At 36.7% G+C, this 23,873-nt stretch overlaps 3 protein-coding genes across 3 annotated transcripts; all 3 read right to left on the reverse strand.

Annotated features, from left to right (window-relative positions):
• Positions 1–8,424: 8,424 nt before the first annotated feature.
• Positions 8,425–9,787, reverse strand: LOC117787866 (protein arginine N-methyltransferase 1-like). Its single transcript, XM_034626486.1, has 2 exons — positions 9,347–9,787; positions 8,425–9,289 (listed from the first exon to the last, which is right to left on the reverse strand). Exons 1-2 carry the CDS (start codon positions 9,748–9,750, stop codon positions 8,644–8,646), a joined length of 1,050 nt encoding a protein of 349 aa, XP_034482377.1. The 5' UTR covers positions 9,751–9,787; the 3' UTR covers positions 8,425–8,643.
• A 365-nt stretch (positions 9,788–10,152) lies between these two features.
• LOC117787113 (5,10-methylenetetrahydrofolate reductase-like) lies at positions 10,153–11,725 on the reverse strand. Its single transcript, XM_034625555.1, has 3 exons — positions 10,943–11,725; positions 10,780–10,880; positions 10,153–10,725 (listed from the first exon to the last, which is right to left on the reverse strand). The coding sequence occupies exons 1-3, from the start codon at positions 11,553–11,555 to the stop codon at positions 10,330–10,332; spliced, it is 1,110 nt and encodes a 369-aa protein (XP_034481446.1). The 5' UTR covers positions 11,556–11,725; the 3' UTR covers positions 10,153–10,329.
• Positions 11,726–12,248: 523 nt separating this feature from the next.
• On the reverse strand, positions 12,249–14,209 carry LOC117787070 (methylenetetrahydrofolate reductase 1-like). Its single transcript, XM_034625515.1, has 3 exons — positions 13,634–14,209; positions 13,479–13,579; positions 12,249–12,739 (listed from the first exon to the last, which is right to left on the reverse strand). The coding sequence occupies exons 1-3, from the start codon at positions 14,157–14,159 to the stop codon at positions 12,326–12,328; spliced, it is 1,041 nt and encodes a 346-aa protein (XP_034481406.1). The 5' UTR covers positions 14,160–14,209; the 3' UTR covers positions 12,249–12,325.
• Positions 14,210–23,873: the final 9,664 nt, after the last annotated feature.

Raw genomic sequence — 23,873 nt, forward strand, 5'->3', positions numbered from 1 at the left:
TAATATAGAGCGTAATCATTAAATTACCTTGAAAAAAACACAGATTTTAAGCCATAATTTTTCTCAAAATTCGAAATCAAATTGCTTATATGGAAAGTCACTTATGAAATTCAAATAAATATTTAAAATAATTTGTCGATTTTATTACATTTTTTTATAAACTTAGTTCACTAGAAAGCCAAAGCTTAATTTTGACTCTAGTCAGCATTCAGATAGTTAATATAGACTACATTTGGTTCCTATACTTTTAATATTACAACACTCAAAGAATCTCCAGCCATCAACAATCGGTGTTTTGAGTCTCAAGAGTTCAAGCACTCACGAGACACGTTTCACGTTCATCTCTAAGATGTAGCGTACACATCGTATTCGCATTCGTATGCCCATTTCGGGTTCCATCTGAACACCCCGCCCCGTCCCTAATCTGCCCCTACGTTGGACAGTTTGTGAGCTCCTCCTATGTTATGTGTATATTTGTTCTATAATTACAGCCTATTTGCGCTCTATTCTCAGTACACATGAAATTTTAATGGACCTCTGGCCTGGCCCGGCATGGCCCCGACTTTGTTCGGGTTGGGACTGTTGGGGCCTAGCCTGGTCTAACCTGGCGGGCCCTGAACTAAAATGAACTGAACTATACTGAATAATGCTGGACACTTCCAAAGAAATGCTCAATTCAGTCCAGTTTCAGTTTCAGACCATGTCTCTTATTTGTGTGTGGTCTTAGTCGCTGTTATTTGAATCTCTGTCTTTTAGATTTAGTCATTGAGATCAGGCAACGCTTCAAAAGACCCCGAGAGTCGAGTCGAGTCGAGTCAAGTCTGACACTTACATATGTATTTTAGATGAAGGTTCATTGCGGGTTTCTAACTTCTTTTTTAACATTTCTTATTGCTGCTTCTGTTGCTTCTCTTCTTCTTCTTCTTCCTCTATTTTTTTCTATTTTTTTTTTTTGCAAATGTTTTCTTTGTACTTATCATTTGCCACTTTCTTTTCGACGTCTTCGTGTGTGGTCAGCTAAGGCTAATGGGTTTCAAGACGAGGTCGTTGTGGTTTGCTGTGGTGCGATGTGGTGCTGTGACTGTAATTTGCAGCTTAATGTGGCGATGACATGAGTAAAACTAAGTGCATCGCATGATCTACAAGGTTTCCACAGAAATAACACATGCGAATGAGAACATTAGCATAATAAAAGGAGGAATTATAAAAGTATTCATATTATTAAAATTTCCCATAAAAGCTATTCTATAATTCACTCACATGTTAATTATATTATTGAATTAGATTCCAATTGCTCTAAACCTTTTCTCAATAGTTCAAGTGAACAATTACATTTGAAACACCATTTAAAAATTATCTTTAATCAAAACTTTAAGTTCTTGTGAGCATCTAAAACAATGGAATTAAATTCTCCATAACTAAAATCTGCAGACTTGAAATTACCTAATTTACCCATTTACGAAAATGATAAAGTTGAACGATATTAAATTTAAATTCCTAAATATAAAGACTAATAATGTTATGACAATGAAACATTGCATTGTTTCTTTTTAAAAACTACTTTTAACAATTATATTTAAAAGTTTTAAAACCTAACGTTCCCTGGTTGAAGTCAACTTTTCTATATAATAGATTCAAAACAAGCTCATAAATGTAGAAACTAAAGTTAACCGAACTTTTTTCCATTGTTTCTTTGTTCAATGTTTATGGAGCTAACAGATTTGCTTTTGTAATTGTTGAATTGTTGAATTGTTGAATTGTTGCACTTGTTCGGGGTCGATCCATAGAATATAACTTTAATATATTCAGTTAAATATGGCCGAGTATGTGTTTAATTTATGTGCTTCTCTATTTGTATTCGTTCGTGTTTCAGTTTCTTTTGTTGTTGCTTTTTGTTAGCCATAACTATTGCATTTTATACAGCAATTAGCGTAGGTAGCAAGCTCTGTGAGCGTTTTGATCGTAGTTAAGATTGTATTCAGGTATTAGCTGTAATGTTAATACGAGTTAGTATATCGTGACATGGCCAATGCGGAAAATAATATCTCTAGCTAATTATTTCACTTATTTTTTCATTTTATTCTTCCCTCTGCATTCATTTTCGTTTAACAACTAATCAACTGTAATTCACTAGAACTCTATAATTTTACAATATCTGAATCAAAGTACAGATGCAATTAAGAGCAGTTGAGCAGAAAGTAATTAAAAATGAAATTGGGAAAATTAATTGAATTAATGTTAAAAAATCATTGAGGAATATGACCGATATAACCCAAAAAAGGGCTTTTTAGGATCTTAAATCGACTGGATGAAGAATATAATATTGTGTTATGAAAATTTATGAGTGTTGATGACAGATTGAAGGCAATGAGCCAGCTTGTTGTTGTCTTGGCCACTTTGTTTCGCTCGCGTGTGTTGGAAACAATTCTAGTTCTGGGAATACAACAACTTTTGGCTTCCATTCAAATGCAAGTCCAATTGATGAGCGAGCTGCAATGTTGGCATCGTGTGTAGAGAATCAATTGGGATACCAAACATGAACAGAGAGACAGATAGATAGATGGACAGAAGAGAGAGAAATATGGCAATAGAAATAAATGTCATGAACTGATGCAATTCGAATTGAAAGTTGCCAAATCGAGTGCAAAACTTGCGTCAAATCGAACAAATAGAAGATGTGTGAAAACCCAATGAACGAATACGAATGCATAAAAATTGTATCTGAAAGATGCAAAAGAAATATGGAAAAAAGTAAAGTAAACCAAGAAAATGGGAAAATTTTACGATTTTCATTTCTATTTGAGTGCAGCAATATTTCAGTTAATGATTTATACACCTTGTAATTATTAGGAAAGAATAAAATATCTAAAGCGGGTATTTAAGTTAATAAGCCATATATACCCAGTGTTCGTATTACATGCTATAGGGTATCTGTTAATTTAAGAAGCAAACAACACTATCTTACAAAGAGCGTACCAAAAACCTATACTTTCATTTATTTTCATATGAAACAGAGGGAGAAAGAAGATGCAGAAAAAAATTCAACAAGCGGAAGAATCAAAGATAATTAGCAAGTATAAAGGGTATCTTCTAGTCGTAAACACATTCATTACTATTTCCAATGTATCTTTTAATTGCGAGAGGCAAAAAGATGTAAGTTTTAAGAAGTTTTATACTCAAAACATTCTGTATTGCTATTAATGACAATTTGTATGTTTACAGGGTGTCTGCTAGTCGAGCAAACATTCAGACTTTTGTTGACACTGCCATTTCTGGTGCCATCTCTCACTTGGCTTAGCTACGAATATGTGCGGTTGAATGTATCTGTATCTGTGCTTACGTATGTATCTGTATCTGTATCTGTAGATGTATCTGCAAGTTGCAACTGCAATGGTAGCTGACAAGTACGAGGGTCCCCAGCCAAAAGATCAAAAGATATCGCTGCAGTCTGGCCGTCCGCCCAAACAAACTGAGCAAAACATTTTTCGCCTTCCTTTTTCTATAATTTCATTTCACTTCTTTTCATTTCTATTGCTGTTTTTTCCTCACTCGACTGTTTCGTTGACGTTTGTTTATAATTTGCGTTTTGCTTGCCTTTTTTTCTCCTTCTCTATTTTTTCAACGTTTTTTTTTCTCTTAAAATAATCATTTTAGTTTTGATCGCATTCGACTCGCCCATAAATTATCCAAACACACTGCCCATTAATTTCTATTCTCATCTGTTCTTAACTGAATCATTTTGTGTGTGTGCGTGTTTGTTTGAGGTGGGGGGAGAAAGGCTGAGAGTCTGAACTTTTGGTAAAACTAGATTACACCATTATTATCTAGCTAGGTCAGTTTAAGTCTAAAATTTAAAAATTCAAATTAAGACCCCTGATTATGTTCATGTTTTATTTTCGTTGCACTGTAATAAAAAAATTTGCTCAATCTATTTATCTATCTATGTTTTGTATTTATTTCAGAGAAATTAATCAAGTAACTTCCTTATTAGCACAGGGTATATGCGACAATAAATTAAACACAATTGACGAGCTTGCCAATTTGACCGATTGCCAAATAATTATGACCCACTGTACTGTATAAATACACATGTTTACATAAAAGCTGTGCAAAATACAAACTAAAATTAATATTTCGATTTGCATACCTATTTAAAGTGTATGCAATTGATAATATCGCAGTTTATTAGTTTTTTTCTCTTCTGTTGTTTATAATAATTTTCACGTGAATTTTACATGATTTTTGCACATTGCATGCACTCAATACGTGTCAGTACATAGCTTCTCTCTCTCTCTCTCTCTCTCTCTTTCAAGCTTTCTCGCTCGTGCGCTCTTACTCGATATCTATTTGCTGATTGCAAGCGAGTGTGTGCGTGTGAGTGTATTGGTTAATTTAATACGCACACACACACACACACACGAACGAACGCGCGTATGCAAATTGCTGTGGGGCAGGTCGCAAAATAGCGCAACGACTTTTTCTAGCGCCCGCAAATTGTTCAAGAGCATGGCTATAGCTGGAAACGGCTGAATAAGTAGCTAAATAGCTATAGCTAAAGCAAACATATATAACATATGTAAATACATATAGTATATGTATCTATACATATACATATATATACATATAATCGCGCTATCGGTCGTTGCGCTAAGCACACAGATACATACATACTTATGCAAGTTTGTTGCATTTACCTATATACAGTTCGGCAAGAAAGTGTTTGGCAAATTAAAAAATTCACATATGTATTAATTTTTTTATATGTCAAAATAGTTAAGTTCAATGAAAATTAGTTTTAATTTTTTAACTTGTTCTAAAAACCATAGACAAGATTAATAAAATAGGAAATAAAATAAAATCCAATAAAAATAAATATTTATAGCAAAAGAAATTTTTGGATTTTGTCAAAACACTTTATTGACAAACTGTAAGTCTAATAAAAGGCAAACTATAAAAATCTATGTGTAGCTGCAGCCATGACAACGTTGCAACGTGCCACATGCTGCCACTCTGTATGCATGTAAATGTATGTGACTGTGTACGTAAATGTATGTATATGCTATATTCATGTGCATCGTTACCCCTTCCCCTGTCGTGCATCCTACAAAATGCACTTATTTATTGTTTGTCGTAAACAAATGTGCTTTTTATATTTTGTTTTTCCTCGAGTTGTTTTTCTTTTATGTGTTTTTGTTGTTGCCCTGCTTTGTATGCTCACACACATAAAACTATATTTATGTATGTATATTATATACAAATGTGTCTCAACCCGTTTATCGTTGGCATTCTCTTTCTCACTCTCGCGAGCGGCGTGCTCACCGGCGATCGCTGCAGAGCGCACGCCAAACGCACTCTGTGCAAAAAACCACTCAAGAGATTCTGTTTCTCTCTTACGCAAACCGCTCTCCAGCTGATAGCTCTCGCGATCGTAATGAGCGCGTATTCGACTCAAGCGCTCTTTGTTTGGCTTCGGCTCTCTTAGCGCACAATTGCAGCTCCAACTGCTCACTCTTGCACTCTTTGAAGAGCGAAGTTTTGATTAGATCGCTCATTCGCTCTCTCACTCAACAGTCATGCACACACATGCAGACTTGCTAAACCAGCTGATTCGAGCCTCCGTTTGTCTCTGCCTCTGTCGCTGTCGCCGTCGCCGTCGCTGCTTGGTCCAGCTGCAGCGACGAGAGATCGTTCGACCCAACGAAACGTAAACGTGACTTGACTCGGCTGCTTCGCCTCTATTTTTCATTTTCATTTTGTTTCTTTTATTTTCCTTCTTTTTTTTTTTTTATATGCGTTTTGTGTGCCATAAATACGAGTACACAACTTGTTGTTGTTGTTGTTTTTTCGCTCATTGCTTACCGCTCCTTTGTTCGGTCGATCGTTTGCCAGCCTCTCTGACCCTGGCAACCCTACCTCGCCCCCACCCTCCACAAACACCAGTGCAAACTTTGTATTTTGTTTTTGATTGTTTTTTGTTTTTTTTTTTTGTTGTTATCATTGTCTTTGTCTTCGTTGTAGTTGCTTTCGGCTCTTGCTCTTCGCATGGGGGCTCTGCCGCAGCGGACGCGCTGCCGCTGCCGCTGTCGTTGTTGTTGCTTTTGTTTTCAGCTTTATTTTTTTATAGATGCACAGATACGGATACAATTCATAGGCCTGTCTTCTATCTGTGTGTGTATGTTTGTATTTTCGCTTTGTTTTTTGCTTTTATTTATCGTTGGTTTCCTCATTTTACGCTGATTTGTTTTGCAATGAAATTAAACGACTCATCAAAAGAAAAAAGAAAGAGGTAACAAATAAAAAGAGGAATATACATATAAAGTTGAAAACAAAATAGATCTACTTATGATGAGTTTCTATGTAGCTCTTGTCTTGGACAGGATCAGAAATATGCAAACACTATGGGGTCAAAGATATATAAAATTTAAAAACAATAATAACTGGATACAAGCCCCTTTAAAGTTGAGTAAACAAACTGACTATACTGGTTTACCAATTTGCATTTGTTTGCAAATTAATTTATGCGTTACATTGTGATTAAGAGGCCTTGTCTAATCACTTCACAAATTATTAGGTTACATGTACATAAATATGTACATAATATTAATTTCAAAATAATTAGAAATGGTAAGTTAACAATAAAATTTGCAGTATCCAAGATTGATGCATTTAATAAGTAAGTTATAGCTGTAAAATAATTAAAATAGTGTCATAGTTTTTTTTAATAAAACAATATAAAACAAAAGCAATTAAACATAACATGATGATAGTGCTATGAAGAGCCATTAGTTGAGAGCAGCTAAAGAATAGGGACAGCATTTGGTAACAGGAACAAGGACATAAGGACGTCGCACAGCGTGTCGTATGCGTAATATGCACTCATTGTCCTTTCTAACGGCGTCATTTGTTTAGCTTAATTGTCGATAAATAAATGTATAAAGTGCGCACTACAACCAGGCCAACACAGTGTGTGTGTGTGTCGGAAAAAAAAACAGAACGAAAAGAAAATAGTAGTAAATTTGCTACAGTCGAGCAAACTCAACTGTGAGAGATTCTGTACATAAAAAAAAATAAATAGAAAATAGTTTCATATTTCAACGGGATTCGAGCCCGGAACCGCGAGCGAAAGAATCTTGCACGCTGTCCACTAAGCCAATGGGAATACAGTCGATCAGCGGGCAAATTTCAGTTTCGTTTACAATAAATCCTTTCAAGTTTGGTTTGCTGACAAACTTAATACACCCTTTGCTTTTCCAAGTACAGGGTCTAAAAAAACACAAAAATTCGCACATCATTTTTCAAGCTTAACGGCGATAACAACAGCTGCAAAAATAACGAGCAGGATTTGAAGCGTGATGCTGGCAAACCTTTCAAATCTCTGTCTGTTTGTGTGTGTAGTGTGTGTGTGTGTGTGTGTGTGTGTGTGTGTGATGTTGCCACGTCATCGGCACCAGAGAGACATCATCAACGGCAGAGACAACCCTTACGAGAGCTCAGTTGGTGGGGGGCGAGGGAGATGAAGTGGGGTATAGGGGGGTCTAGCGTTTATCCTTTCTCCATGGCTGATCAACCGCAAGTTACAAATGTCAAATGTTGTTTTTGTCAAAAGGCTTTCAATGCGTCGTCTTTTCTTAGCTGGCAACCCTTACCACCCTCCCCTACTCACGTCTCACCACACTTCCCGTAATGCCCGAATTCGCATACCAAGTAAAGGTGCCATGACGCAACAATTCTATTATTCACGCAAAAATATCTACGCATTACGATTTGAAGCGTTCCTGACATTGACTGACATTGATGACGATGATGACGCAGAAAGTGGCCAAATTTAACTCCTTCCCTTCCCTTCCCTCCCTATCCACCTTTGCCCCGTCACATATGCTTATGGCATCATTTGTATGGACACTTGGCAACTCTGAAATGCATCAACCAGACGCTAGCATTCCCAGTTGACCGACTCAAATGGTCCCTCATAATCCTAATTTTCTAATTCTGCAAACTTCTATTCCAGAGAAATTTAATAATGCTTAATTCACATTTTTAAATTTAAAATACAACAGATTTTATCTATGGTAAGCTCTATATTGATCCTTCAATCAGCGTAGGTATCAGCTGTTCCAATATTTTAACTACAAATCAATTTTAACCTTTTTTTTGCTTATTAAAATATTATTCTCTAACTCTTTAATCTTAAAATTAAATAATAAAGTTGACAATGGAATCAAATTTAATTATGTTCTTCATATATAGTATATGTATATCATATGCAAATATTAAATGTACTCATTTCTTCTTCTGAAATTATAATATATATATTATACACTCTAGATTTGACAAAATCTATATATGATATGATTTTTGTTTGAATAAAATTAAATATAAGAGTCTAAATTTTATAATAAAATATAATATTCAGTTGAGATCTGGCATAATATTTATACAAATTTACAAATACATTGAATAACGTATTAATATGAAGACAAAATGGACTCACTTTCATTTTGTTTCATATTGAATAGATATATTCAAATTGAAATATGCTTAAATTAAATTAACATGAAATGAAATATATACTTCATGTGTGACATAATGTGATAATGAATTCAATTTCATAATGTCCTTTAATTGGATCTGTGCTATACTTATTTAAATGGCCTGCGCCTCTCCCTGCATCCGATAGATTTGTGTATGCAACTTGATGCTTGTCAGTTTGTTGTGGCAACTCCAACCGATGTCAAAGTCCAGATGCCGTGGACTTCGGCTGACCCGGAACTGACCAGAGATGGTATCGCCCACGCAGAGCGGCAGATGATCGTCGATGGGGAAGAGTGTCTGCTTCCATTGTGTGGCCGGAGCACTGGGACTTGTGCTGACTTTGAAGACTTGACCAGGTGACGGAAAGCGAAAGTCAAAGTAGAGCACAAAGTATTTGGCCAGAGATTGGCGTAGAGAGCGCAGCTTGAATGGTACAGTGAAGCTTAGTTGATCGCGACTCAGTGTGTGCATATCGAAGCGTTGCAGCAGATGACGCTGGGTAAGCACCTGGGTGACATCTATGTAGCTGACCAGAGGCGTCTGCTGGGCGATTTCAAAGGCAAGCGACAGATTTAGGCCAGAATAACGTGTCCAGTACTGCAACGGGGAGCTGATCATGTCCTCGGATCTGCGGGCCTGATCTGCGGCAGCTATATAGAGGTTGGCCTGGGAGGGAAAGATGCAGCCACCTGGCTTGAGGCACTTGTCGCGGGCACAGAGCACATCCTCCACGGCAGAGCTGTACATCAGGCAGGCACTGTTTGAATTATAAACTAGATTAAGGATGAATCATGCTAAATACTTAGATACTTACCCCATCCACTTGGATATGATGACATCCACGGGGGGCAGCTGTAATTGTTGCACAGTTCCCTGCACCACATCGATCACATGCTCCAGGTGATTGTGACGCACCAATTGACGCGCAACCCGACAGACGTCACTCGGCTCCACGGCAATCACTCGTGCCGCGCCCCTCTGCGCCGCCCACATCGACAGCATTCCACTGCCGCAGTTCACCTCAAGCACGGTGGCGCCTCGGAAGAGTTCGGCATTCGCCGCGAACGCTGCCTTAAAGCCGAGCATGGTCGCCTCATCCCTCATGACACCTTCGTGACGTTGCAGAAACTGTGCGTATATATCGGGGGAAATCTCCTGATCTTCCTGATCTTCATCTCTCCCCTTTGCTTCAGTATTTCCAGTTAAGCAACTTTCCATCCTTATGGAAAATCAGTCCCCAATCAAATTGCAACCAATTGGCTCTTTTTCTTTACACTTTACGGCTGTCGATTACTTATCGATATATCGATTATATGTTTTGGTGATCAATATTGATTTATTAGTGCGATAATTCTACCTTTTTTTTACATTTGCCTATATCGATTTTTATTATTGATATTTTGTCAAAAATAGCAAGTTAATAAATACTTTAATACTTAAAAAAAAAAAAATATATATCACCATCTTAGTTACATCGATAGTGTTGATAGTGTTGCATTTGTTTTTGTTCTCAACCATTGTGACTTCATTGTACAACAATGACTTTATGCGATGTTTATCTGTCTGTAATATATCGGCAGTGTTTACACACTTTGCATTTTAATAAATACACGAAATCAATCAAATTGGCGCCTTATTTGAACGCAATTTAATTACACTTTATAATTTTATATTAGAATAAATAAACATCTTTGCGATTTTTGAACTAGTTATCTGTTGAGGTGATCCTGAATGAAATCTTTGTAAAGAATTCCTTTTTTTTTTTTGAATTTGGATATATTCGATATAAGCAATTATCTAGCTGTCTTCATCCTTAAGTATTCCCAATTTGCGCAGCTCATTGATACAAGCAAGAACGGGCGTGAAGCGATTCAGAGTATAGAAATGAATGCCGGAGACACCCAAATCGGCACCTATAACCTGGACAATATTGCACACCGATAATTGGACAAAGTAATCTTGAACCTTGGCATCGTCTTCCTTGATCTCCTCCAATTCTTTCAGTCTTTCAGGGGAAAGCACCACCTTGGAGAAACTGGACATGCGCAGGTATCTGGCATAGTTTTCTGGTATCAGGATGCCCAGAACAATGGGAGCCGTAATGCCAGCATCACGAGCATCCCGCAGGAATTCCACAATTGTGTCGCCACAGTAACACAACTGAGTTACAATGAAATCTGCGCCGGCATCCATCTGCAGAGAAAGTTAAGTATAATCTTTGGATAAGGATTAAATTATAAAACTTGCCTTTAGTTTCAAGTATTCAATGTCCTGTGCCTTGTTCGGAGGTCCTGTGGCCAGGCTCGTGTGGCCTTCCGGATAGCCAGCAACGGAAATGGCAAGACTTTCTGGAGACGATTGCAACTAAATCGTATTGCAAGTAAATAGGGATAAGTTCAAGGATACTCACTTCCTGCAGCTTTTCGTAGATATTCCACTGCCTGATAGGCATAACTGTACTCCTGTCCATCCTCCACATGGTCGCCACGAATGACGAGCACATTGTTGAGTTTCAAGGCCAGGAAATCGTCCATATGCTTCTGGGTTAGACGAAAAAGAGTCAAGTGTGGCATGGCGGGAATATGCTCAAACAGTTTAGGCATCATCTGAATATTGGGCACATATTTCATGGTCGTGGTTTCGATTGCCTCGGAAAAGGACTTTGTCCACACGACGCTTATCCACATCGGCATATTGGGAAGGAACATGTTGAAGTCCAGACAAGCAGGTTTACCATCGGAAAGTGCCTTGGTTTCGATGCCATAGAAGAATTCCTTACACGCTGTCTTCTTTGCCACCATATCCGCAATGTTTGGATCTCCAAGGCACAGCTCCTTCTGAGAATCTGTAAAGGTAAAGCACGTCTCAAGGATCAGCGAAGGGTCCGGGTTGTTTTCCATTGTTGTGGAGCTGCACATCCGTCGATTTTGCGAATAATACTGAATGCCGTTGTTCCGGAAGAGTGTCGATATGTTCCTGAGCAATAGACGCGATGCTCGCATTTGGATTAGATTGAGACACATTGCGATTATTCGTATTTTTATTTTATCACCAGAACGATGTATACACACGTAATTTACAGTTTTATATACTAACAGTTTATCGTAAATGAGCCTTATCTTAAATGTTTACCTATGTGTACTTTGTTTTATTTTAAAAATAATGACATATTTCAGCTCCAGGTGAACTCAATAGTGTTTGACATTTTCCCATCTTCCTGCCTGACGCCTACTTCGTTTTCTTCTTGTTTTCTTTTCTTTCTGTCTGACGTCTGCTTCTTTTTCATCTTCTTGTTTTTCTCTCCATCCATTTTCCCAATGCAGCCAGGAATCAGGAAGTAAACCAATTGCGGGAAGTTTTGCTTTTACTTTGGCTGACAGTGTGTACACACTTTATTGCGAAAGACATTCATATTCATTAAATAAGGCGTTGTTCACAATTAATAAGAATATAAAGTCTTATTTTCTTCCTATAAACCAGTGATACACTTTTTAGAATACAAATCCAGCAAATAAAAAATATAAAAACGTCATTGGATAAGATTGTAATATATCGATGCTATCGTTATTAATATTCTATGATGATTTTATTTGCTTGCTTGGAAAGGAATTATAATTATGGTACTTATTTTTTGCTTATCAGTGTGTACACACTAGAAATCACTGTGATAAACATTTTCTAATAAATATTTTTTTCAATCCTAAAAAAATTCAATGTTTGTATTTTGCTAAGTAACTTTATTTATGCACCTTCTTTTTAAGATATGGTAATATTGATTATGTAAATCTATTAATTAAGCTTCAACGGAATTGCCGGTTGAGGGTTCCTTGAGTATGTTCCGCGTACGTAGCTCACGCAGGACATCAAGAACGGATTCGAAGCGATTCAAGGTAAAGAATTGGATGCCATATATTCCCAAGCCGACATCCATGACATGTTGAATATTGCGCACCGTCAGTTGGACAAAGAAATCCTTAACCTTGTTATTATCGTACTGAATTTTCTCCAACTCGTCACGTTCTTCAGGAGGTAGACGCACTCCTGTAATTTTTTCAAGGTTCTCATATTTCCCAAAGGAGTCAGGTACAACCATTCCAATTAAAATGGGAACCGTAATGCCTCCACTACGAGCATCCCGTATAAATTCCACAATCTTATCACCGGAATAACATAGCTGCGAGATAATGAAATTGGCGCCGGCATCAACCTGTAAGAAAACAATATGTAATATAATCGAAAGCTGGACTGATAAGATTGTAATGCTGTAACGTAAGCTAAAGCTTTTACAATAACAAGATTAATCTAAAGCTAAGTTAAAGCTGCAGTGAAAGCTTCTCGTTTATACATGCAATTAATGTTCATAAGATTTGCAAACTACATCATTATCTTATCAGTTAATGCTAACATACTTTAAAATAATCTTAATCTAATTTAATGTGCTTTAAAATTTAAAATTTAAATTATAACATACTTAAAAAAAAATCTCAATTTAATGTGCTTTAAAACTTCAAATCTTTATCCAAATAATTTAGCTCACTCCATGAGGAAATTTTAAGATGGTTTAACGCAGTGCTTTTAATGTACTTTTCAATCATATTGCTAATATTAATTGTTCTTTATCCTAAGTACTCAGCGAGTGCTAATAGGCCACTTTAAAAGAGATTTAATCTTCAATAATTATCTTCAAAGTTATTCTCCAAGATTAAGTTTTTATTACACGCTTTGAAAAACAACTTAATTCCAATCACTCAGCTTATCTATCTAAAGATAGTTTAACTCTAATGTAATGTGGCATTACATCATAAATGTTATATGAATTGTGCAAGTGTCTAAGTACTCAGCTAACAAGCTTCTTTAAGAGAGCTTTTAGAGTGCTTAAACCTGATTAATATGCATTTGCTCTAAGATTAAGTGTAAATTATGATATTTAAATTACTGAAACTTGCCTTTCTCTTCAAGAACCTTATGTTTTGGACCTTATCCTGAGGTTCGGTGGTAAGGCTCGTGTAGCCCTCCGGATAACCCCCCACAGCAATTGATATTTTATCTGGAAATAGGTCTCATTTTGAATCCAGAAATGGATAAGCTCGAAGATACTCACCTCCCCTAGCACGTCGTAAGTACTCCACCACCTGATAGGCATATTTATATTCCTGATCGTCGTGTGTTTGATCTCCGCGAACGACAAGCACATTGGTAAAATTTAAGGCCAAGAACTCATCCAACAATTTTTCGGATAGGCGATAAAGCGACAAGTGCGGCATGGCGGAGATGTGAGAGTTCAGATAAGGAATAAGCTGCATGCTGGCCACCTGTTTCATAGTCGAACTGCGAATCGACTCGGAAAACTGTCTCGACCACACGATGCTGACGAAGGTGGGCAAGAGGGGCAGGAACAAGTTAAAGTCCACACACGTGATTTTTCCCTCGTTGTGTGCCATTATCTCGATGCCATAAAAGAATTCCTTACTCGCCGTTTTATTGGCCACGAGATCGGCAATATTTGGATCCGTCAAAGATAATTCCAGCTGACTTTTCGTAAAGCTGAAACACGGCTGAACTGCCTCTGGCAAATCCGAAATGGGTCTGAGACTCGTATTACCCGTTCCTAAATCAAGTGTGTGCATTATTGAATAACCGCTAAGAGAGCTTGCTCGTCCGTTGAGTCCGCTCAGACAACTGACAACTGTTGCTGGGAAATTAACTGATTGCGGTGCTTCCGGCAATTCGTAGAATCGGTTCTAGGTAGCGCCGGCGTGGGTCCGATTTGGGTCACAGATTGTGATTAGCGGCTCTCATTTGACACTCGACTGTGGTTTCCATTGTTTACATACAAGTTATCTTAATTGTTTTAACTTATAACAAACTAAGCATTCTCTTGCCGACAAACACTTTTAAAATACACCTTATCTCTTGTCAAACTATAGTTTATGGGCAAAAATTATACAAGAAAGTTGCACAAGTATTCAATTAACAAAGTTTAGATTAAAGACAATAAATAATAGCGTAAGATATTTATTTGAAATATAAGATAGCGAAAACAAAAAGGAAATAATAAACTTATAAAATTAATGAGAACTAAATAATTAACTACTTGCATATACTTTAATATATCATATGTAAATTTTTGAATTCATTTTGTTGCTAATTATCATACTATAGTAAGTACTTATGACTAATGTTTCAACTATTTCTTTCTTATAGTTTAAACTTTAAAGTGACGATTCAGACATCGACTTGATAGATATTAAAACTAAATAGTTATTGATTTTTCAACTATCCACTTTCAAGATTTATAATTGTGAGGTTATGGATATGGATATGTTTTTTGAAGTGATTATTTAATTGCACATTGCATCTGCATCAATTACAAATGAGATATTTCAATAAAAACAATTTTCAAGTGGCTTGCTGCAATTTGTGGAAGCCAGAAAACAATACGAAGCTATTCATTTACCATTTTACGATCGTTTTCATTTCTGTTTTTTCACTATGTCTGAATGGGGCATATTATTTGATGGCGTTAATTACAAAAATGCAGGCCATTTAGATTAGAGAAGCAAAACGCAAATCGATTGCTTGGGGAGCGCATTTAATTGCTGTCGACCACTTGAAAACACACGATGCCAACCGATCGTATCCGATACGATTTTGCGATCCCCCAATAGCCACTTGGGTTACGCTCCAGAGCCATAATCATAATTTAAATTGCCGCTGGCAGCACTCGAGAGCCATAAAAAACAACAACAAGATCGTGGGGCGTTGAATGGCAGTCAAGGAGCAACATCGTCGAGCCTGGACCAAAAACTCGGCTGGCAACTCTCTGAAATGGAATTGAAAATCGAATATAAAAATCGATGCATATACAAAAAAATAAAAAAAAGACAGCCCGGTCGGGCGTCAAGTGGCAATTAAAGATTCATTTTACTGCTCGACTCCTCCTCAAAAACATTTTTAATTTCCAAATGTCTGCACTTAGCTCTGCGATCCCCAGACTTCCATATGCTGACATCAACTTTAATTCAAGCTAAAAAAAATATAAAAAAAACCGTATCGTTAAATTATCAAGTTGTATTACATAACAAATATCTATGTATATACAATATACCGATTTGTTTCCTGCTTCGAAGCGCTGTGATATATGATGTTCTACATATCACTATATTATATCATTTGCCTCGATTTATAGACTCCTCCTAACTCTAAATTACTTTAAATTCATTACTAAAAATTGGTGTGCAGCTTGATGATTAACATCTTACTAATACGAGTATAAGATTGTATTTGTTACTGATTGTAACATTTAACAAAGTTCTTAAAAATTATATGGTAATTTGGTATTTTGAACCTTTCGTTTCGCAATAGTTGGTTAATAACGTTAGCTCAATACAACAAGGTTTTTACTTCTTTTTGCCTTAAGAATATATAAATTATTTATATATATGCATGTATATTTCAAAGTTCTTACCCCAATTCTTTGGCGTTTTTCGTGCCGAGTTGACGCTTTTTACGAGCTGACATTAATAAAAATATTTTGTTATTTGTGATAATTTCAGTGATATAAAATTGTTTATGATTATTAGTTTTCGCTTTGGAAACAAGCCCCTGACACGCAGACAATGCGAAGAGTAGGAAAAGGGAAATGGACAAGGGAACCTATCCCTACTCGAGACGAAGGCGACATTGAGAAAGTGGGCACTAAATCAGCAGAGGAGCCGCCGTCTTCACCGCCTAATTACAAATTTGATGCAGCTGCAGGCAGTCGACAATGCCTTCAACGGACCTTGAAATATATTTTGGGCTCTGCATTAAAATTTGTTTGGTTGCGGCACATGTGGCAGGGGCAGAGTTGCCCTCAGGATGCGGCACAGCTAATGGTGTCTGTGTTTTTTGTGTGTGTGTGTGTGTGTGTGTGTGTGTGTGTGTGTGTGTGTGGGTGAGTGTGAGTGTGTGTGTGGGATCGGAAATGCGACGACGCATGGAACCTGTTCCACTGATTTTTCATTATTAGAAGGCCATTCTAAAATTAAACATCGAATCTGTGGGGTAGAGAGATGAGATCGTGTCATATTGGTCTCTAATAGGACCCAAATAAACAAGAACATAAAAATACATACAATAAGTAGACGCCATTTAAAGTAAGTTATGCATATATGTATGAGTTTACGAAATAAAAATGAAATAAAAAGGAAAGCAACTAAACTCACATTTCAAATCATGATTAAATTAGATTAATTTCGTCTTTTTAACAAATGTGCAAATTACACACATAAGTATATTTTATGAAACCAATTAAGCTATTTAATAGATAGATTCAAATATTTGGAGTGGCAAAAGTTATAAAACTTGAACAAAATATATCAGAGAACGTAATCATAATAAGTTTTATTTTTAGAAATTACAGGTTATCATCACTTCATGATTTTTATGGATTTTCATCAATAATAATAATAATAATTAGATCGAAATCTGTCAATTTAAAAAAACACTTTCAGACTTTACCAGGCAACTTAAACTAATCAAAAATATACTTTAATGTCTATCGAATACTCATGTTATATTGCAACAGTTCAATGTTTTATACTTTAAATTTATCAATATGGCAATATTTGCTGTTTTTTTTTTACGTTAAACCTTTTGCTTGATTGAAGACCTGTCCCGATGATGGATGTGCATTGGACTATGTATGTCTGATAAGCAAGGAAAACCCTTGAACAGAGCGACGCAATCAGTGAGGATCTGAGACAATGAATGCAGGCAGGAAAATGCGCTGATTTGGCGCCATACTTATCATAGAAATGTCTGAAATGAAAGCGCTGAGAGATTAAATTACAAGTCAAGACAAGACAAGACACGTAAATCCGCCCCAACCAAAGGAAATGGGGAAATCTTTGATGAAATGCGGCAACTCAAAGCGCCAGACTCCGCACGCACAATTCCTCTAAGGCAGAAAAAGGGGCAAGGTGCGTGGAGGACGAAGCAGAAGCAGAAGGAGGAGGAGGAGCAGAAGGCAGGAATATGGAAATGAAAATGGAGAAAATGCGCTGCAACGCTCACGCATGAGATACTTTTCAGTTGCTCAACTCTGTCGTAATGTATGAGGTACTTTGCTCTGTCTAAATTAAAAAATTCCATGGAGAGCAGAGAACATTATAATGCTGCAGGATGAAGAGCGAAAAAAATAACGAAATGTAATAAAGACATGAGTTGTGAAATTATTAAGATGATTATGAAAAACGAGACGAGTCTGAAATCGCACCAAGGAGCTGAAGCGACTTATAATCAGAAAAAAAAAAAGACGAAAGACTGCCTAGGGTTGTGGGGTGTATCTAGGAGCTAAGAAAAGGCTCCCTAGGGAACGATTTGCTTATGAAAAAGACTTCAATTAACCTAAGATATGACAACATCTGAGAAAAACTGATAAAAATTCCAAAGAAAAACATGTCAGCAACAAGGAATTACATATAAATCGACTTACAAGGAATTCTTACTTATTGGACGGCCAGCTAACCTGAAACGGATAATAATTGGAAGGGTAATTGGAATTCCGATGAAAAGTTGATTCAGTCCAATTGAAATACAGATTATATATAGCTCGATTTACAGGGAATATTTACGTGCTGGAAAAGCAGCTTTACTTTAAAAGGTACGGATAATTATTGAAAAGTCAGTTGCAATTCCAATGAAAAGTTTATTTTTATAAATTGCAGTACAGTTTACAAATTATGTGGATTGTTTACATAATAAATTGACTTCTACTGGATCGATTGCTTATTTGAATGATTGTTAAACATCTAATGAAAAGTTAATTCTTTTAAAAATTGTGACGCAGTTTACAATAAATAATTTTAGAATATCAGTTAAATTCCAATGAAATGTAGATTTATTTAGTTTAAAACAGCTTTGCACAACTCAAAAATTCATTTAACTGAGTGAATACTCATGGTGAATAGATTCATATTCACGAGTACTCTCTAGTATGTACGAGTAGGACGCATGGAATTTTCCATAAGCTGCAGGACACATTTGGGGGTTGATGTGGCATCAACTGAGCACGGGGGTGCATTCACCACATCGCCAGATGCCGAGCGAAAAGCGAAATGATTTTACCTATTGCAAAAAGGGCGAATTTTATCGCTTGTTGCTAAGCGAGCGCAAAGGACATGCAGGGAATAATGTAGAAAGGAGGCAGCAGGCAGCAGGCAGAGAAGGACTAACACTCGTAACTGGGTGAGTGGGTTGCCTCAACTCAGCTGAACTCCGCACAGCTCTCCCACTGACTCACTGACTGACTGACTGACACACACATTGGGGGTTGTTCTACGAGTAGAAACGGGAAGCCGAGAAACCGTTGCACAAATCGCATCATTAAAATAGCTGAAAAATCTGTTTAAACGAAATGAATGACGAGCCGGCTGCATGAATGCCTCGCATGGGTTCAATGGGTGGCAAGCAACCCTCAAAAAGGGGCGACAAACAATTGAAAGCAGGAAGGACAACAACCACAACAACAAGAACGACAACGACAACAACAACAACAACGACGACAACGACGTGTGGCTGCTGCACCTTTCATTTTGTCGGTTGCAAATCTTTGTGAATTTGCGTCATCAACATCATCATCATCATCATCATCAACATCGTCAACGTCATCATCACAACATCCCTTGGCTGACTGACGAACGTGCCCGGCACGCATCGCACTCACTTCCCAAATATAGTACATATACTCGTATATTTGTATGTACATATATCCTTTGGGTCCTCTTACCTATCCTGGCTTAGTTGCGTTACCCGTGCCGACAATCTCGTATGAGTAACTGACATAATTAGGTCTTAACTGGAAGTCACGCGTCGCGCATTCGTAATCCGAGGCGAGTCCTCAGTCGCCCGATGATTCGACGCCGACACTGCTTGATGTCCACGATGACGATGATGATGACGATGCTTTTGATTTCGAATTCAAGGTCACAATTCATATCAAGCTGCTACAAAATGCAATTAACCACTCAGCTGGCTCCGATTTAACCTTGACGATTCTCCCTGCCGAGTTCGAGTGCTTTGGGTTATTTTATTTCATGTACAGATCTAGAATTTTGTAGAGCAACTAATTTTCTACTTTCATCTGATTAAAGTCAATTTAACTATAGAGGGAATAGCTAATAAACATTTTCTTTTTTTATTAAATTGATTAAATATTGCGGCAAATAAAAGTAGTCGAATTTTCATTTCCTTAAATTTTTAAATCATCTTTATCTTAAATCAGTTGTCTTAGCTTTCGGTTATAAAATTATTTTTAAATATTTAAGCATTTCTTCATTAATTACTGTGAAATTTTCCTAGCTGGAGGTTTTTTTCTTCCTTCCAAAACTATTCAAATTTTTAAATTCGAAATAAAATACCCTAGTTTTTTGTTTGAATTACTTAGGATCGCTTCCAGTACACTATTTAATAGTAGGGTAAATCGGCAAGAAATAAAGCGCATTTGTTACTCAACTATCTTCATAGACATATCTTTAAGCTGTATTATTATATAAATTTCTCAATAATTTAAAATTTCAATTTCGTATCTTACATTTTCTCGCCCAGAACAAATATAGAGATTTCTTGATAAATTACTTTGGGTCATTCTGATCTATTTCATAAATACAAGTAATACTAAGCTGTTATTACTGAAAAATCAAATAAATTAGTTATACAGGTTTTTTCTCAGTAATTCGAATAGCTCAAAATCACAAAAAAAAAATTAAAAATTGTATTTTTAATGGGTTAAATGCATTTTGAATGGTCCTGTAGCATTTTGGGGTACTTACACACACACACACACACGAGCATATGTGCTGCAAATAAAAACGTAATTACTTAAATTACAAAAACAACAACATTTCGGTGATTACATATTTTACAGTTATGTACACACGGCGCCAAGGCAAAAGGCGTATTCATTTTCCGAGTTTTCGCCGTCGTCAGTTCGTCAATTCGCTGCTGCCGGATGTGTTTTTTGGGAAAAGTGGGGGGTTTAGTTGACATGGAAGGGGTGCGGGACACACACACGCACGCACACACACAGACAGGCCTTGAAATCAAGAAAAGAAAAGAAAAGAAAAGCAAGTCAGCAGGCGTTTGGTAGCAAAACACACAATCATTCTCTCTCTCTCTCTTCCTCTCTCTCTTACACACACACGTGCTAGCAAACTGAATACGCGTGCTTGTTTGTGTGTGTTGTATGTAATTTAATTATGGGCCCGGCCTGGGCAGCGACGCGACGTCAAGACGCGTGCGGCGGCGGGTGGCAAATTGCCAAAAATTGTACGCATATCCTGCTGCTTAAAAGTCCTGTCCCTCAGTCAGTCCGCAAGTCGCCGCTGTACTATACACAATACACATATTTTTTCCTGGTTTTCTGCCCCTTTTTTCCACTGACATTGTTGTTTGGCATTTTGTTCGCCTTATTTTGACTCAAGCTGTGCACATTTTTGGTTTGATTATCGAACACAATATTTTTTCCGCTTTCGTCGCTTCCTTCTTTTTTTTGCCATTATTTCTTGTCGGCCCATAATTGACGATTGCGCCATGAGTTGCCGCAATTTGTGTCCCCCCTCTTGGTCCACCTCTATTTCCTTTTTTCGTTCATCATTTTCAGTTCTCAGCATCATCGTGAGTTTTGGCTTCTGCCTGCGCCTTGTCATTTAGCTGTTTCTCCTTTCAATAAAATTCTGCATCGCCTGTTGGTCGAGTAAACACATTAAACAGATTTAAAAATTTAAATATTTGACGGCCGGAGGGAGCAGAAAATAAGAGAAATTAATTTCCAATACGGAAATTGTAAAAAGCAATGGAAAATGGCGACTTTGAATGTGATTAAATGACCCAAAGTGACAGATGCACGTTAAGTGAGAATCGAATCGAAATTTAATTACAATATTCTACATTTATTAAACGAAAATATAAGTAACAGTATGAGAGACAGCTGTAATAAGGACTGCAATATTCTGGAGAAAGACCGATTCCGTAGTTCCATTTTACATAAATGTATTATTATAAATTTTTCGCAACAAATTTAAAATTAAGTTAATATCTTTAAACTTTTGGAAAGTCAAGCTAAAAATAAATTATAGATTTTAAATCTGTTCATACAGTAATACTAAGTAGATAAGTTTGCGCTGACAGATCGTAGCTAATTTGAAAGTTCCTTGGAACTTCTGATTGAGCAAAGGGTTCATGAATGTAAATATTTATTGGTAAATATAAAATCCAACTGAATAAATTTAAATAACATCGTTGACATTCGATATGGGCGCCAAGAAATTGTCTACAAATTTGATTAGCGTTTTGTATTGTTGTGCATAAATTTCAAGTTGAATATAAAAAAAAAATTTGGAAACCAATTTCGGATTTCGGCGGTTTCTGCGGCTAGCGTTAACAATAGATCATGAGCCGAAAATGGAAAATACATGCATTAATAATAATAATAAAAGTCGTAAAAGAGCAGTAACCGTTAAAGCCATGAAAACCCGTTAAGCGCACGAGCAACACCCACACACACGCACACACACACAAACAAATAAAAACAAGTGGTGTATGTGATAAAAAAAAAATAAAGAAAGAAGAAAAAGCAAGAGCCAAAAATATTGGTAATACAATGGTTCAGCCCATAAATGGCATTACAAAGGCACAGGCACACAGACACACACACACACACACACACACACACACACACATAGAGATACAGATACATTGAAGCATTTTTTATGGTCTCTGGTGCGTTGGTTCATTCGTGCGTTTCTCAATGCTATTGATTTGTGACGCTGCCTAATCAAAAAGAGACAAGTAAGAGAGCTATAGTATATTTAGTGATCGACTAGTTGATACCTAGTAAAAGGATTTCACAGATGCACTGCTTGCATTCACAGAGTGCTCTAAAACTCCTTTGTTTATTATTTGGTAATGTTGGAATTCTAAGATCTAAAGATGACATGGTTTTAGGGGAAACGTGATTAAACTTAATCCACATAAAGCATTCAGTCATTTATATACCTTTCGCTTGATTACAGGGTATCGTAAAAAGCCATAGAGAAAAGGTGTACAGAATTAAGGAAGCAACAACGCCAGAAACCCCATAAAGCGAAACGAGTCTGTTGTTGAATCGAGCCTAAGCTCTACACGCTCCATAGAAACTTATGTGTATCCGTAAGATACTCCTGCTACTCGAAAATTGGGTTCTGAAATATTGTTATTGTTGTTGCTGGCAATCCATTTGGCAATGCCAAACTTGATCTGGGCCAAATGAAGCCTCAAAATAATACCAAAAAAAAAAAAAAATAAAAAAAGAAAAAATCAAAACGTCAAATGTCAAACGTGTCCATAACCACTGCCAATTGTTTAGTGCCCTCTTCCCCGACCCTCCGTTCACCGCTCCATCCCCTTGTCATTGTCTTACCCCTGCTTGACTCTTGTCACACCTAAAATAAGAGACGGAAAACTAGTTTTCACTTTCGTTTCCAATATTATTATATCTTTTCTTTTGGCTGCTACGACATTTTTTCTTGCCTTTTCGCTTGATTAACTTTTGGGCTGGACGTGTTTGAAAAACAATCAAATTTAATTTCGATATTATACGCCAACTCACCTATAGAGAAAATAAAGACCCAAAAATTAACTACAATTTGGAATTACTTCAAGTTGAGCTGATTATAATGCACAGAATACGCTGTGAATTGAGTAACAATAGGATTTGGTAAAGATATTTTATAATCTTTCTCAAAAACTGAATCATATTCTACCTGGAAAGGATATCTTCAATTTAGTTAACCCTATGCACACATAGAAATCTGTTAAACCAACTGATCTCAGACATTCTAAGCGTTAAATGGTCGAAATTTTTATATGCGAGCTCTTAGATACGATATTTTTTTATAATAATTTGTAAATGTATATTCCTAAGGCTTCTTCCAACGCCACTGTTCAACTTGTTATATTCAATATATTTCTACATTTTGGCTATTTATATGTCTCTCTTTGTTTATTCTTTTCTTTCTTTTCTTTTCTTTCGGTTTTACGGCCTGCATGCATTTTGAGTTTTATTTTAGATATATTTTTTTGTTGTTTTTCCTTCTCTATTTTTTTTTTTGTTGTGTTTTAGGGCCACTTAGAGGAGAACACAATGTTGTTGCTGCTGTTGTTTTTGTTGTTGTTGTTGTTGTTCGACCAACAGACACTGGATTCGTCTGACGGACTGACGGACCGAGTGGATGACTGACTGATTGCATGACGAACTAACGAAACTAACGAATCAACCGACCGAACGATGCCATACACAACACACACACACACACACACAC

The sequence above is a fragment of the Drosophila innubila genome (genome assembly GCF_004354385.1).
Source record: "Drosophila innubila isolate TH190305 chromosome 3L unlocalized genomic scaffold, UK_Dinn_1.0 0_D_3L, whole genome shotgun sequence".
Taxonomy (NCBI): domain Eukaryota; kingdom Metazoa; phylum Arthropoda; class Insecta; order Diptera; family Drosophilidae; genus Drosophila; species Drosophila innubila.

Bases quoted from the DNA above. Each gene is read 5' to 3' on its own strand.
- LOC117787866 (XM_034626486.1), bottom strand. From the start codon at position 9,750: ATGGAAAGTTGCTTAACTGGAAATACTGAAGCAAAGGGGAGAGATGAA. The intron at 9,290-9,346 runs GTAAGTATCTAA...TAATTCAAACAG, and splicing joins ATCATATCCAAGTGGATGGG to TGCCTGCCTGATGTACAGCT.
- LOC117787113 (XM_034625555.1), bottom strand. From the start codon at position 11,555: ATGTGTCTCAATCTAATCCAAATGCGAGCATCGCGTCTATTGCTCAGG. The intron at 10,881-10,942 runs GTGAGTATCCTT...AATCGTCTCCAG, and splicing joins TCTACGAAAAGCTGCAGGAA to AAAGTCTTGCCATTTCCGTT. The intron at 10,726-10,779 runs GCAAGTTTTATA...CTTTCTCTGCAG, and splicing joins TTGAATACTTGAAACTAAAG to ATGGATGCCGGCGCAGATTT.
- LOC117787070 (XM_034625515.1), bottom strand. From the start codon at position 14,159: ATGCACACACTTGATTTAGGAACGGGTAATACGAGTCTCAGACCCATT. The intron at 13,580-13,633 runs GTGAGTATCTTC...ACCTATTTCCAG, and splicing joins CTTACGACGTGCTAGGGGAG to ATAAAATATCAATTGCTGTG. The intron at 12,740-13,478 runs GCAAGTTTCAGT...GTTTTCTTACAG, and splicing joins TAAGGTTCTTGAAGAGAAAG to GTTGATGCCGGCGCCAATTT.